At 39.6% G+C, this 14,022-nt stretch overlaps 1 protein-coding gene across 1 annotated transcript in view; it reads right to left on the minus strand.

Moving 5' to 3' along the window:
- The window catches only part of ELF1 (E74 like ETS transcription factor 1), a 55,310-nt gene that overhangs the window by 1,440 nt on the left and 39,848 nt on the right, over positions 1 to 14,022 (minus strand). The window contains 5 exon segments of the mRNA XM_005420740.2: positions 1 to 8; positions 11 to 237; positions 9,043 to 9,510; positions 10,596 to 10,788; positions 13,807 to 13,890. The exon segment at positions 1 to 8 is cut by the window's left edge and continues 1,440 nt beyond it. Of these exon segments, the coding sequence (XP_005420797.1) occupies positions 1 to 8; positions 11 to 237; positions 9,043 to 9,510; positions 10,596 to 10,788; positions 13,807 to 13,890 (980 nt within the window).

Genomic DNA, 14,022 nt, shown 5'->3' on the forward strand with positions numbered 1-14,022 from the left:
ATCGAGGAAGGAGGTGAGACTGGCTTCTGAGACTGTAGCATGATGTTTTCTTTAAGAACCGTCATGGGCTGGGAAGTAGGAATGGCTTGTAAAATGAATTTCTGTGCTGTTGTTACTGAGGCTGGATCTGTGCTGGCTATCACTGTAGTAAGAGGCACTGTCTGGAGTGTTACAGTATGCAGCTGCTGATTTCCAGGAGAAACAACCACTGGAACCTGGGTTGGAGTCTGCAAAGTCCTGCTAAGATTAGAGAAGATTATTGTGTCAGAACACTTCTATGATGAATTTTTAAAAAAATAATGATAGATTTCCTACAGAAAAAACATTTGGCATCATAAATATTTAATTTACCCAACATTTCCAAAAGAGGTAGTAGAATCTCTCCTAATAAAACCAGAACTGGACCTGATCCCTGAATTCAGCAAGATGATTCCCAAAGTAAAGGTATCCCACATGAACAATACTGCCATCCTCAAGCTGAACAGCCTGCCTTTGAGACATTCAGTGATTCATTAGGAAACCTAAAATCAAATCCAAGATCTCCACCTCAAGCACTGACCAACATCAAAAGCACAACCCAGTAGAGATCTGCCATCAGTTTCAAAAATTACGCCAAGTAATTAATAAATCACAAGCCTAAGTTGATTGTCCTGACATCCACATATGCATTTAACCGTATTCAAAAGTATCCACACGGTAGCAGTGTCTGGGCACAACCTTGCCACACTTCCAGGACACAGAGTTCTCTCTCTGCCAGGCTCATGCACAGCTTCTGGTAAAACAGCTGATCAGAATCTGCTTCCAAAACATCATTTTAACTTAGGAGTGATTCCATCTTTTGCAGGCTAACAGACTTGGGTACCATGTGACTGTCAATAGATGTAGAGCTCTGGGGACAACATGAGAGGATTAAGAGCTGTATTGCTGGAGTACACAGCTACTGCAGTGCACAGTAGTTACTGAAATGTGGCAATACACTCCAGTCACACAAATTAAAACAAAACAAAACCCCCAGAAAACATAAATGGTTACCAGGGGAGGGAGAGAGGAAGGGAAGGGTAATTGCTCTGAGACCCTGACACAGCTTGTTCCATGCCACCATGCCATGCTGTCTCTGGCAATCTTTCTTTCCTTCTGTTTGTCATGCAGAGTTCTCTCCAATCTTCCTGCTTCTCTTCAATGTTTAGTCCTGCCTGCCCTCCTCCCCCTTTTCACTCTTAAGCTCTCCCTGATGTTTTCTCAAAAATAAAAAAAGTAACTATCTCCACCTCCTAGCTTATTTCTACACCTGCTGCAATCACTTTAGATGGAAAGCAATTTACTGTCAATGTTCATACTTTCACACCCATGCACAATATTGCCTGCTCTTCTTTCTGAAGACTGGACCTCAGATACGCTGTAAGGGTTGCCTGCCATACATCAACCATGGAATGTCCTCCATTCTACACTCCTACCAAACAGAATTTATTTTTCACAGCTCTGTGTAAGTCTACATTTCAACATTTAGCCACTGATCAGTCCAATCTAATTCAACATATTCAAAACTTCCATTTAAAACCATACTCTGGCTACCACAGTTGCTTACCAAAAAGCTTATCAAAGCAGGACTTAGGTGGTGCTGAAGCTATGGGACAATGTGGAGGCAGATGCTGCTGCTGGTCATAGTCCATCTGCACAGGGAGCTGCACTCCCCCTTTCTTAGTGCAGCAGCAAAAACGAGTGCAGGAATATATGTAGAAGGTTTCTCATGTCCCACTCAGCACAGTCCTCTGGGAAAGGCCTCTAGCTGAGCTCCAAAGACTGCTCCAGCAAGAGCAGGCTCAGTAACCCTTCTGGTATCAGACTCAGAGCACGTGGGTGCTTCCCTGAGCATCTTCCAGCTGCCAGTCCTTCCTGCAGGCAATCTTTTCCCCAGATCACATAGGGCTCGGTAATACAAGAAACAAAATTTCCATCTGTAACTTTCTCTTCCTCTCAAGAAAGACAGTTGCAGTACCCAGCAATGCTGCTACAGCAAACGAAACCCAAATCCTTGCCCATGAGGCACCCATGCAGGTCTCATCACAGCAGCCATCATAACCATGACACAGAATTTGATGTGACTGACACCAGAGTCAATCCTGAGCTCCTTTTTCACACAACAGAACTTGTTCATGGAAATGGGCCTGGTTGAAGGTGAAGAACCAGCTAGAGTGATTGCTTCTTTCTTTCAAACTTCTGGAGAACTTGGTGCTGGCACAGCAAATACCAACAACCAAGCCTCAAGTGCAAGGCTAAGAATGACATTACCAAGGCTCACACCAAGTCTCCTAAGGGTTATCAGTGCTAACTATTTTTTCCCCCAACAAGTCCCCTGAGACCTTGACAGAAAAGTCACTAATGTCTGTGTCAGAAGTAGCAACAGGATGAGGGCATCCACTAGGTTCTTTAAAAGATTAAAAAAGCAAACTATCTATAGTTAAAAAAACATATAATAAAATCAACATGTCAGACAGTACAGCTCAACCCAGGAAAGTGTACAGAGACCAGCAATGCAAGTGGAACAGCTATGAAGGAGAGATAACTGACACTTGCCATTAGAAAAGCATCAAGACTATCAGAATAGATACCAAGGCAGTTCTTTAATCCATGAAGAAACCTACCTGAGTCTGAAGGATTAAGAACAACACAATAGCTGCAATTTTGAAAGCAGGGGCTAAAGCTGCAAGCCTGTGCCGGTATGGCCTCCAAGTATTATCTTGAAGCTACTTCCTTGTTCTGTAGTTGTTTTGTAAAAATAAAAGCTGCTAGCTGCCAAGTGGCTTTGAAGGATAAGCTCAAAATGTGTGAACTGCATCTAATCAATGCAGGTATCTGTGAAGCACTAGGAGCAACAGCTCTGAGAGACTAAACCAGACCACTTGTCTCAGAACACTTTAATTAGTATCTGCATATTAATCTAAAGTAATTTTATTTCTCTTGAAAAGCAGTCCCGTGCCTGAGGTTTACTCCAGATGTGTTGTCTTCTCCATCAACCAAGATGCAAATATATGATACACGTGTATATCAACCTGTACATACATGTATATGCATACACTCACAGGGTGTGCTTGCTACCTTCATGCAGCAGGTAGCTGTACAAGCACATCATAAATATTTATTTATGATAATGATAGCCAAGCAAGACATTTGCCTTAGTTGTTAAACCTGATTACTAACTAAAAATCTATCTGCCTAAATTGAAAAAGATACAGCTTGGTTAATCGTTTTGTCTGTTTTACAAAAAAAAAAAAAGTACACAATAATTAAGGTGATTTATTAACACTGGGCTACACTGCTTTAGGTGCTTTTAAGTCTATATTTTGCTATGTTTCTGAATTTCACTGGCATTTTGCTAACAGCCTTTCTTCTCTAACGTACAAATCTTTTGGGTGATTATTTTAAAAGTTGCTGCTGAGATTTCAAAAAGAACAAGAACATTGAGCAACAGCAATGGAAAGGAAATTCTGCCATAAAACAATCTGATTACAACTGAGAAAAGAATGACAAAAATTCTGAAGTCATTTTAGCTTTACAGAAAATTATAATCTATTTCTTGGGCCATATTTTACTGTTAATGGCCTAGAATTGTGCAATATCTTATTAGCTCATCAAGAGATAAATAGTGACAGGCAAGAACAACAAGTTTATTTATGGTAATTTATGTGAAATTTATGAGATGGAGAAGATACCAAAAATATTGAAGCTGCAAGCCAAGGTAAACCAAGTATTTCACAGCACGGTAATAAAATGAAACAAAGCAATATTAAGACATACATAGAGAGAGGTAAGAGAGGACAGAAGTAGAGGACTCAACTCTCAACGTGTCCTTTTTACTGAACCACAAAGTCTAACAGCCTTCTTTCCAGAATTTTTCAAAACTGCACTGTCACCTGAATTAAATCTCAGGAACGTTGCTGCAAACAGAGCTGCAGAACCTCCACCTCTTTCAGCAGCGCCAAAGACACAGAAAGAGAACTCCTATGGATATCTTCTTGTTATGCAGAAACAAAATGAATCTGATTGGATGACATTATTGGATGACACTCCCTTCTGTCAATAAGCAGCCACCTTGCATATCTCAGAAATTAAATCAGAAGTGGGCTTCAGAAAAGGTTGCCTTCAGCTGCAGGAAAATCAAAATGTTTGGTTATAAGCAAAGTCTTTGCTGTGATAGAAGTTGTCCATATTGGAAATGTGTTCTGAGAAACACACCCTATTGTAAGCTAAATCACAGTGTCTTGTAGAAGCCCACTGAGACCAGGACCTCCCTCAGGAAAGACATTTTTCTCACCAACCTGAAACCTGGATTGGAGTCAAGCCTTCACTTAAGAGATTACAGGGATGAGTTCTTTGTAACAGTCCCCTGTTTCCCTTCCTTTGGGGAAGGCTATGGCAGCAGTGAGCCAGATCCAACAATACCTACTGGTCAGTGTGCTGGAGAGCTTTTAGAACTGCAGGCTTGCCTTTGGAACAATGGTAGAAGACTGCTGCCTAACTACAAACAGAAGTGAAGCATGTGCACTGATGGTGGCTGACCAAAGGACGGTCTTCAAAAGCTGCTTGTGATTATTTGCAAGTCTACAGCTGGCATCATCCTCTTTTGCCCATGTTCCCCATCAAGTCCCAGAGAGACTTAGGGAGCCCTTTACCAAGACTTACATTTGTGATGGTTTTTATTCAGGGGACCTATAGAAATGGCACAGGAGTGATGGGCTACAACACTAGCTGACATCATGCAGATAGGACTCTTGCTCTTATTCAAGAAAAAGGGTCTGAAAGCAGATGGCCAATGCAAAGTCTCAGAAGAACAGTGCCAGACTGGTTCCCTGTGTCTGTGGGGTTCTGTGAGCTCAAGCAAAGCCAATAGAGATAGGGTGTGAAGGATGATTACAGGAAATAATGCTGACATTCACTGTGCAACTTACACAAGACAATGTCTATATAAGGTATGAGATGAAGACACTTCATTTGATATAGAAGCTGTAATCACATTTTCAGAGTTGATAAATTCTTGCTAGACTATTCCTTTTTTTTTCAGCATCAGCATTGCTGCAGTCAGACTGCCAAAGCATCACAGCCTGGACACAGGAACAGATTATGGAACAGCAGAAAGCATGTGTTTGCTTGGGTGCACATGGCTTTCAAAGGCAATTGACTCTGCTTACTGGGACCAATACACAGTATTGGTGAATTCTTGGCTTCATCACTGTTCTTACTCAGAATGCTCACACCTTGAAAAAACATGATTCACATTCAGCTACTTCCTTCTCCTCTTGAATCAGGATCCTGCCACTGCAATCCATGCTTGTGTCACCTTCAGAAGTAATTTTCTACCTTGAAGGTTGCAAAAAGATCAAAACAAAAACTGTGGTTGATTCATCATGTCGAGGTTCCCCCGTTCAGAAGTGAACACAGAGAGCATATCCCATTGGTCCTCTGTGACCTGTATTAGCCCCAGCCACAGAACTGAGTCAGGATTCTGGTCTTCTAATGTGCTCTGTCCAAGCTACCACAATGACAACTTGCAAGTACAGAAAGGAAAGAGCAAGCTGAATTTTTACAGAAATAGATTAAAACCTGAAGTGTGCTAAAACATTGCACACGGTTTGTCAGAAGTCAGCTAATTGCAAGTTTCTTGGCACATAGAGCTGCCAGCTAGAAGGTTCAGCCACGTCCTGTACAGCCAGTAGCAGAGACAGACATATAAGTTAAAATTAACCCCCAATGTGATATTCTCTGAACTGTAAGTAACATAAGAATTTCTTTTCACTCCATCTTAAATCACTACTACTCTAGATTAAAGGTAAATGAAAATGCATCTCTCTTTATTTGCAGTCCTCATCATTTAAGAGAGAAATTTACTTGTCCAAACACAGGAATAGGATACCCTAGGCGAGGTAAGTTGCTAGCTCAACAGGAGAGGTGCACTTTCTGCAGCAACAGAAAGGATGCCCTTTAATACTCAGAATGAGCCAATGTACACAGAGCTGAATCCCAGGCCAGTGCCTCCTAATTCCAAGGCAAAACACAATAACTCCAATAATCCAGGTATTCTGGTTAACCTGTGTCCATTATCCTGGTTTAAACAGAATAATTTTACAAGCACGAAATTCAAAGAAACCTTTTCTTCCTCATAAAAGCTGGCTCATCTGAAAAAGTAAGCAATAAAGTGCTCATCCAGAGAGGCATTTTTGGTTTTGTCCTCTCACTGGAAATATGTGGTGCTAAACTCAGTTGCATGACTGGAGTCTGCAGTTACTGTGACTGCATACACCAAGCCAGAACAGTTAGACCTGCAGAACAGCAGTCTGTTTACAATTCCAAATATTCCCACTGGGGATACTAGATGTTTTCCTCAGTCAGCAAAACCCAGTTTGCTTGACCTGACCCTCCTCCTGCCCTGTTTCCCAAGCCTCAGTTAGCACATCACAGCCTTTCTGTTTAAGCACTGGGGCTGAAGAAGAGACTTTTATCCTTTGTAAGTAACACTTCTCCTTGTCTCCCTTTCATAGAGAAGCACCAAAACTTCTCCAAAAAGCACATCAAAAGCCATCCAAAAGCCAAGACCTTTCCACTTCAGAGTAAGATAGCTGCAAGCTTTGTGCAGCTATAAATGAAGTCACTGCCTGTCTCGTGAAGAGCCAACCACAGATTTACATCAACATGCCCATTCCTTTGAGAATTGCCAAGAGGCCTTGGGGAACTTGGGCCTTGGGCTGCAACATTCTCCCAGTGATGCTTTGGGAGTGGTCTGTACCAGGCAGTGCTGCCTAGTGCAGGTCAGGGATGATGACACAAGCACTTCACAACAATCTTCAAATATGATTATTTTACCAAGAACCTTAGCAGAGAAGATGCACATTCAAACATTCTCTGAAGGCTATAGTTAAGTGTTAAGAAAGCAGTTGTTTTGACCTCAAAGATGCTCAATATTTTCTGTATTATTTTTTTCTTCTCACAACAGAACACAAGCAAATTGCTGCAGAGGGAAAAACATTTATTTCCATGAAGAAGAGGGGTGAACATTTACATGAGTAAAACTTTAGAAACTAAATTGCATAAGACAAAATATATGGGTTCAAGATGTTCACGCTTCAAGACAGAGCCCAACCATTAACTGGCATGCATAAGAAAACCTTTTGAGGATCATTACCAGATCCTGGTTGCTGTTTTGCCCAAATGATCTTGGCTATTTACATGCCCCAGCCTCTAAACAGCAACTGGCAACCAAAGCTGCTATTTGTCCTCATGCTTGCCACACTATAAAGTGGCTCCAACACAACCCCACAGAGTGCACGCATACATCAGAAGGTTTGTCAGCTCTTAGTCTACAATGGCAGCCATACCTGCTGTACATTTTCAAGTCATGCAGACCATTCATTTCAACCCTTACGGAAGCCCTGCTGCAGCGATTCAGAATGTGTACATTCATCTGCCTAAGATTTACAGCTGTCTGAACAAACTGTTGTTTCAGCCTTATTATAAAACAAGACCTAAAACATATGCTCTGAAAAAAGTTCAGTATGTCATTCTACCTCAACTAACTATTTGAATCTTGCCTTTTGAAGCTGAGCAGAAATATATCTGTCATAAACTGTATTTTGAAAGACTGAAATAGGCAGTATCTATTGCACAGGACTCATCAGCACCTATTTTGCAGCTTGTCCCAACTTAGTTAAAAGCACACCAAAAACGTCTGGATTGTAGTTTTTATTTTCACTCTAACTGCTCAGACCCTTTAGTATAAACTTTCTTAATCAGCAGTACTTCTCTACCATTCTGAAAAGGTTTGATGCTTCTGTTTGAACTCCTTCACTTTGTCATCTGGGCTAAGTACAGTTAGAGATTTCGTGGAATAACGTTCTGGTTAAAAACAATGGATGTGAACCAAGATAATACAGAATTCTAAGGATTTAAGGCTTCTGTTTCATCTGAGCTTGACACATGTATCATCTCTACTATTTTTTCCCTTAGCTTATTACCCAAGGTCTGACTGGGAAATACTGTAATGTAGTAATTGGATGTCATAATGTCACTGAATAGCTCTCCAAACATTTGGCTGGACTTCTTGCCTGCCTTAAGTTTTATAGATAATTCCATTTGTTGGTACCATTCCTTATAACATCTATACTACTGATATTGTTTGTGATCCATAATCTAGTGTAGGTCTAGCCTAGAGCTGTTTAACTCTGCAAGTTGCTGAACTTTCCCCCTATTCATGTTTAGTGTTATTGTTCTGCTGACTTATATGGTTCAGTATAGCCTCAATTATGTCTGTACTGCTTTCCTTTTACTATGCTGCCCTTGTGCATTTTTACAAATAAATCCTGCTACCAAGGGGTAAATGCAAAAGAGTCATGATGCTTAAGTGCTGTGTAGTGTCAGCCAGCTGACTCACAGATGAAACATGGAAGAATGACTGGCTCCCAAATGTCTGCAGATGCACAAGTCCCAAAGGATTAGTCTGTTAATTGTTTCCTACAATTGGAAGGACTTGTTCTTGTTACAGCAGCAAAATGCAAGAGCAGGTAATATGGAGCTTTTCCTTGTAACTGGGGACAATAGAAAAGATGCAAAAAATGACAAAAATTCTTACAAAGAAAAATTAAGAAGCAAGAAGGAAAATAATTTTGAAGGTATTGTGAAAACGCACGTATAATTCAAAAGCAAGGATAGCAGTGTAAAAGCAGACATGAAAACACAACTTCTGCTGTGGGACAGAGCTGACAATGTCAATTTTAAAGAGAAGTTGTACATTTTTCCTTATTAAATGATATGCACCAGGCCTAACACCATGGAAAAAGATGAGCTTCCCTCCACCATAGGCAGTACAGTTATATGTGCACCTGTCATGCTGTAGTAACTCTAAATTCCTAGGATAAGCCACAAAGAAATCATTTCACTTCAACCAAACTGGAAGACTAGCATTTCTTGGAAGCAAAACAAAGAATCGAGTCTATCTAGCCATCATCCAGTGAATATATTATCATTCAAATATTTATTTTCTGTACATTTTCTTACCTTATATTCTGAACTGAGGAATTTAACGATTCATCTGGAACATTACTAGTTACAGCTGCTTGTCCTTCTGTGAGAGGCTGCAATGGCTGCATTACATGAACTGTCCGAAAAAGCTGAGCAGGTTGCACTGGCTGTGGAGATTGCATTGTCCTCAAAACTTCTGAACTCAAGCCAGGTGTCTGCTGCTGTACAACTTCTACTTGCTCCTTCAGCTTAGCAGGCTTTGAGTTTCCTGTTTTTACCACTGAGGCTGATCCTCCCTTTGTTCCTGCGTTTGCAGACGCTCTAGTTCTGCTTGGTTGGCTTCTGTTGGCCACAGCAGGTGAGAGCAGAGTTGAATCTGATGATTCAGTGCTAGGGCTGGCATCTTCATCATCAATATAGATGAGATCTTTTGGCATGTCTTTAAATTGATACACCAGGCGCTGACCTTCTACTTTAGCAAGGATTCCCCTTTGGTAATAGTATCTGTTTAAAGTGAACACACAAGTTACACAGGTTTTCTGACAAAAACAAAACAAAGCAACAAAACTCACAGAAAATAAACACAGCACTAGCAAGTCAAAAAAAATTTATGTGTCTAGTTTCTTCATTATAAGAAGTGACTAATTTAATAGTGTACTTTTTTCCTCAAACAACTTTTTTTTACTGGTATTTCATGCCACCTTTTAACTTCAAACTTAGATAACTCTGAGGAGAAAGAAAAGAACTCCATGACTTGGCAGATCTGCTACCAACTCACACTTTGTAAAAAGTTGCATGAAACTTTCAATTCTCCTTTTGACTCCTAAGTTCTTCCAGTAATCTGAATTCCTGTTTATTCACCACTGAGTACAGGCAGACATTTTAGCTACAACAAAGCGAAGGGAACAGGACAGGAGAGCACTATTTCTGTTATATTTACAAATTAGTAGGATAACTTGAAATTATGCACACCAAGGTGAGGAGAAATGAAAAGAAATGCATACGGCTCAGTTGGACAATTATCAAATCAGCTGATAAGACTGAAGCTCCATGGTTGTCTACTTATTTTGCACAGTTTTTTATGTATAAGAAAACTCCCAGCCTGACAGGCAGTGTCACACGATTCTATGTCTTAGAACTGTCTGTACACACAAGTTCAGAGAAATGAAACCAGAACTGAATTCTAAAACTGTATTTTCCATTGGAGATGGAATCGTGGGCAACAAGTAGAAATAACTTAATGAATACACATGAATGTTGGTGACGTTTTTTTGAAAACAGATTGAAATTTTATGTAAAAGGTTTGCCCCACTTGAAATCTTCAGCCTCTTACTTATGTGTGTCTGACTGTGAAGATGCAGTTTTGCAGCAATACTGAAAAATGTCTATGTGGAAACTGAAGGTGACTGACTTGGAATTGAGGTTAGTGAGGGTTAATTTTAGTTAGCTAATTTATTTTGCTGAAATAACATTTTCATTTCTCAAACTAATAGAATACTAGATTTTTGTGTTATTCAAATTAAATAAGGCATTTAATGCATACAAACATTAATGCAACAAAAACAATCTACTATTAAAAATGCACATACCTGAGAGCTCTACCCATTGTTTCATAATTCATGTCAGGTTTGTTTTTGTGTTTTCCCCACAACCTGGACACAGCTTTGGAATCCACCAGTTTGAAAATGCCCTTCTCTCTTTGAGTCCATTTGATATATTTAGGACATGTAGCTTTGTCCTGGAGCAGTGCTAGTAAGAACTCCCAGAGATAAATTGTATTTCCTAGAATAAAAGAATTTCAGAAACAAAACAAAACAAAGAAAAAAAAGAAGAAAGAAAAAGAAGTTATTTGGTCATATTTTATTTTATTAATGATGCAAATAATCTTAAAATTAAGAAGCTGATATCTTTACAAAACACATTATAACTTATCATCAAGACTAGGAAATAGTGATGGAAGGGCATGGGAAGGGAATTTATTATAATCTTGTGAGTTATCATAATCTAGGTGTCCAAATACCCCAGTCATTCTGTAACCTACAGCCAATGTGGGACCACCAACACTAGACAGCATTAGTCACCCATGCGCCCATTTCCCTCCTGCCTAATCCAGTTACAGAAGCAGACACTATTGCTTTACCTTGAAAAGGAACATGTTCAGTTCTACCCCCTAAAAATGCTGGAAATTAAGCTGTTGCTTAGATGCTTTGCTGAATTGAGGTGAGAGTTATAATCCTTTAAAAGGCTAAACCAAATCCTTGCCTTTAACAATGAGATTTATGCAGGGCAATCAGTGATATATGCTGAGGCAGGCAAACCTTCAATAACAAAGTACAGAAAAAAGTTGGTTTTTTTTAATCCAGTGAGTGCTTGTGCTTGCTGGTAGACAACATTCAAATTTCATTTTACAAACAAGAGGGGACAAACACTTTTATATGAAAATCCATCACATCTGTTCAGTGTTTGCCACATATAAAGAAAGAGTATTAAAATCACAGATGGTGAATACTTAAAACTAGCACAAAATTTGCATTTTTTTTTCCAAAACCACATTTAAGGAGTCTAAACTTATGCGACTAATGAGATCTTTTTTTTCCTGTTTTTTTAAGGCTTTTGGTGTTTGATGTTCTTTTGGGAATCTGAAGCTGCACATAAGCTTCTTAGTTGTTAGTCAGAGAAAGCAAGAAAAAACTTCTTGTATCACCTCCCACAAGTAGCTGTGCAAAAACAGCAAGGATAGCATGTGCTGAAGTTTCACAAAAAAATGATGCCCAGCCAATAAGAAGGTGACAGGATCTCTTTTCATAGCTTCAATTTAGCCCAGCAGATTTTTTTCAACTTTACGACCATCAGTCTGAACCTTATTCCAATAAGAAATCTCTTAAAAATTGAAATTCCTATAATACTCTATTATAAACTATATTTTGCAAATATTCATCAAAGTCATCAACACTGCCTACACAAAAATGTTAGCAGCTACTTCAGCAGGTGGAAGCTTGAAAAATGAGCATTCCTAGAGAAAAAACATTGCCTTTGCAACAAATGTCTCCCAGCTTACATAAACCAGCCTCCCAGTCCTCAGATACCCCAAAGCCAAAACCAGACTGCTTAGGCAAGACACAGTGTCAGGCAGGAGTGAGAGCATTCCCAGCCATTTACAACCTAATCCAGGCTGTTTTTGTTGTAGTCTAGACTAAAAATGTTCAACTGCATCAAGACAACCTGAAAATTTGTCACTGCTTTGCCACTAAAAATCACTGCAAAGAAGATTGGCTGCAAAAAACAGGTTTGCTTTACTTACAGGCAGAATATTTAACCCCCTCTGAGTCACAGCAGAAAAATAAATATGTGGAAAATTCAGTTTTCTCTATGCATCATATCATGTAATTGTATGGAGAGCTTGTAATTTTAGCACACAAGTTCCCCCTAGGTAACAGACAGGCAGCTCTTGTGATTTTCTAGCTGCTTTCCAGGCACGGGTGGTCGTATTACTATGCTTTTTACTTCAATTTTGTGTTCCTAAAAATGCAAAACAAATGGGTTTCATAACAAACAGTGGTTTGAAGCAACATCCTCCATTTTATTCCCTTCAGAATTAGCAACTTTGTAACAATGGACAAATGTGAATTATGGAGTATCCTTGCTATCATCAACAGAACTATTAGACTCTTCTACCTTTTCATTTTGTGGCTGGCTGCTTCCATATTTTCTATAATTTTATCTGAGCACCATTTGGATGTTCCTCTGATACTCCATTCATTTTTACATAAAAATCAGGTTTTAATTAAAAAAAATACAACAATGCATATTTAAAATTGATGGCATTAACATGCAAAATATTTATTGATTGCCAACAGGTCTTTCTTCCTGTTATTGCAGAAAATGGCTCTTCAAAAGAAAAAAAACCCTGTCATACTCATTTGTCAGACTAGAGATTTTTCTGACCTCAAGAGTGTGGCATTCTTTTGCCACCAGTGTCCAGGACTGGCTAGGCTGCTGTCCTGGTAAGTACTGCATGCATGCAAGCACATCTGTCACATGCAGCAGGCCCTTGTGACACAGGGGTGGCTCATTTCCAGCTCCCACCGAGGGCAGCACAGCTCGCTGGGGCTGGGATCAGCCTTCCTTTCTAACACCAGCCTGGGCACGGCTGCAGCGTTGGACCCCACAGCAAAGCAACCCTTTTGTCAAAGCTGATGACAAAACTCACAGGCACTACTGAACACTTCAGGCCGAGAAATTATTTATTGCATCAGTTATGTGGCATTTCTTTTTATATCTACCTTTTAAACACAGAAGGAATGAAAGTATCAAACCCCCAAGTTTTCTGCCCAAGTGTTCAAAAAGTTATAGCTGTGCTATAACTTTTTTCAAAATTCAGGACTTGGTACTTCCTGCTGCCAACTGGCAGGCTTGGTTAGCCTCATGCAGAATTAGACACATACAGATGGAACACATTTGCAAAGATCATCTGTCAAAATAACCACAGCCTAAGAAGCATTAATATAATGCAAAGCACTCCCCAAGACTTCACTCAAAACACAGCAAACTCTGCAGGGATGTTGAAGAGTTTCCAAGAACCCTTGCAACTAAAGTGACAAATACATTATCCTCCCAAGGAACTGAGTATTTCACCAAGAAAACTCGTGTGCTCATCTTTTCCTTGCCTTGAGATGTTAACCACCCCTGAAGAGAAGACCTATGTTTGCATCACAAGTGAACTGGTGAATTTTTTCTTTTTACAGATGACTCAGAAACTATGTTCTCCTAAACATTTTGGTGACAACCATTTGGACTTACCCTTTCCATCTTTGTTTTTCTTTTTCACAGATATGTTTGGAGTCGTAGTAGGGGACTCAGAACGAGACGGTTTTGGTTTCTTCCCTGAAATAAATCATCAGTAAGTCAATGTCAGCTTAAGAAAAAAAAAATACCTAAAAAGGGAAAAGATTTGTTTCTCCAATTCAAAAAAGATTAAATTTCTACCAAGTTGGGAACTTAGTTCTGTGCTGAACT

Source organism: Geospiza fortis, unplaced genomic scaffold (assembly GCF_000277835.1).
Source record: "Geospiza fortis unplaced genomic scaffold, GeoFor_1.0 scaffold194, whole genome shotgun sequence".
Taxonomy (NCBI): domain Eukaryota; kingdom Metazoa; phylum Chordata; class Aves; order Passeriformes; family Thraupidae; genus Geospiza; species Geospiza fortis.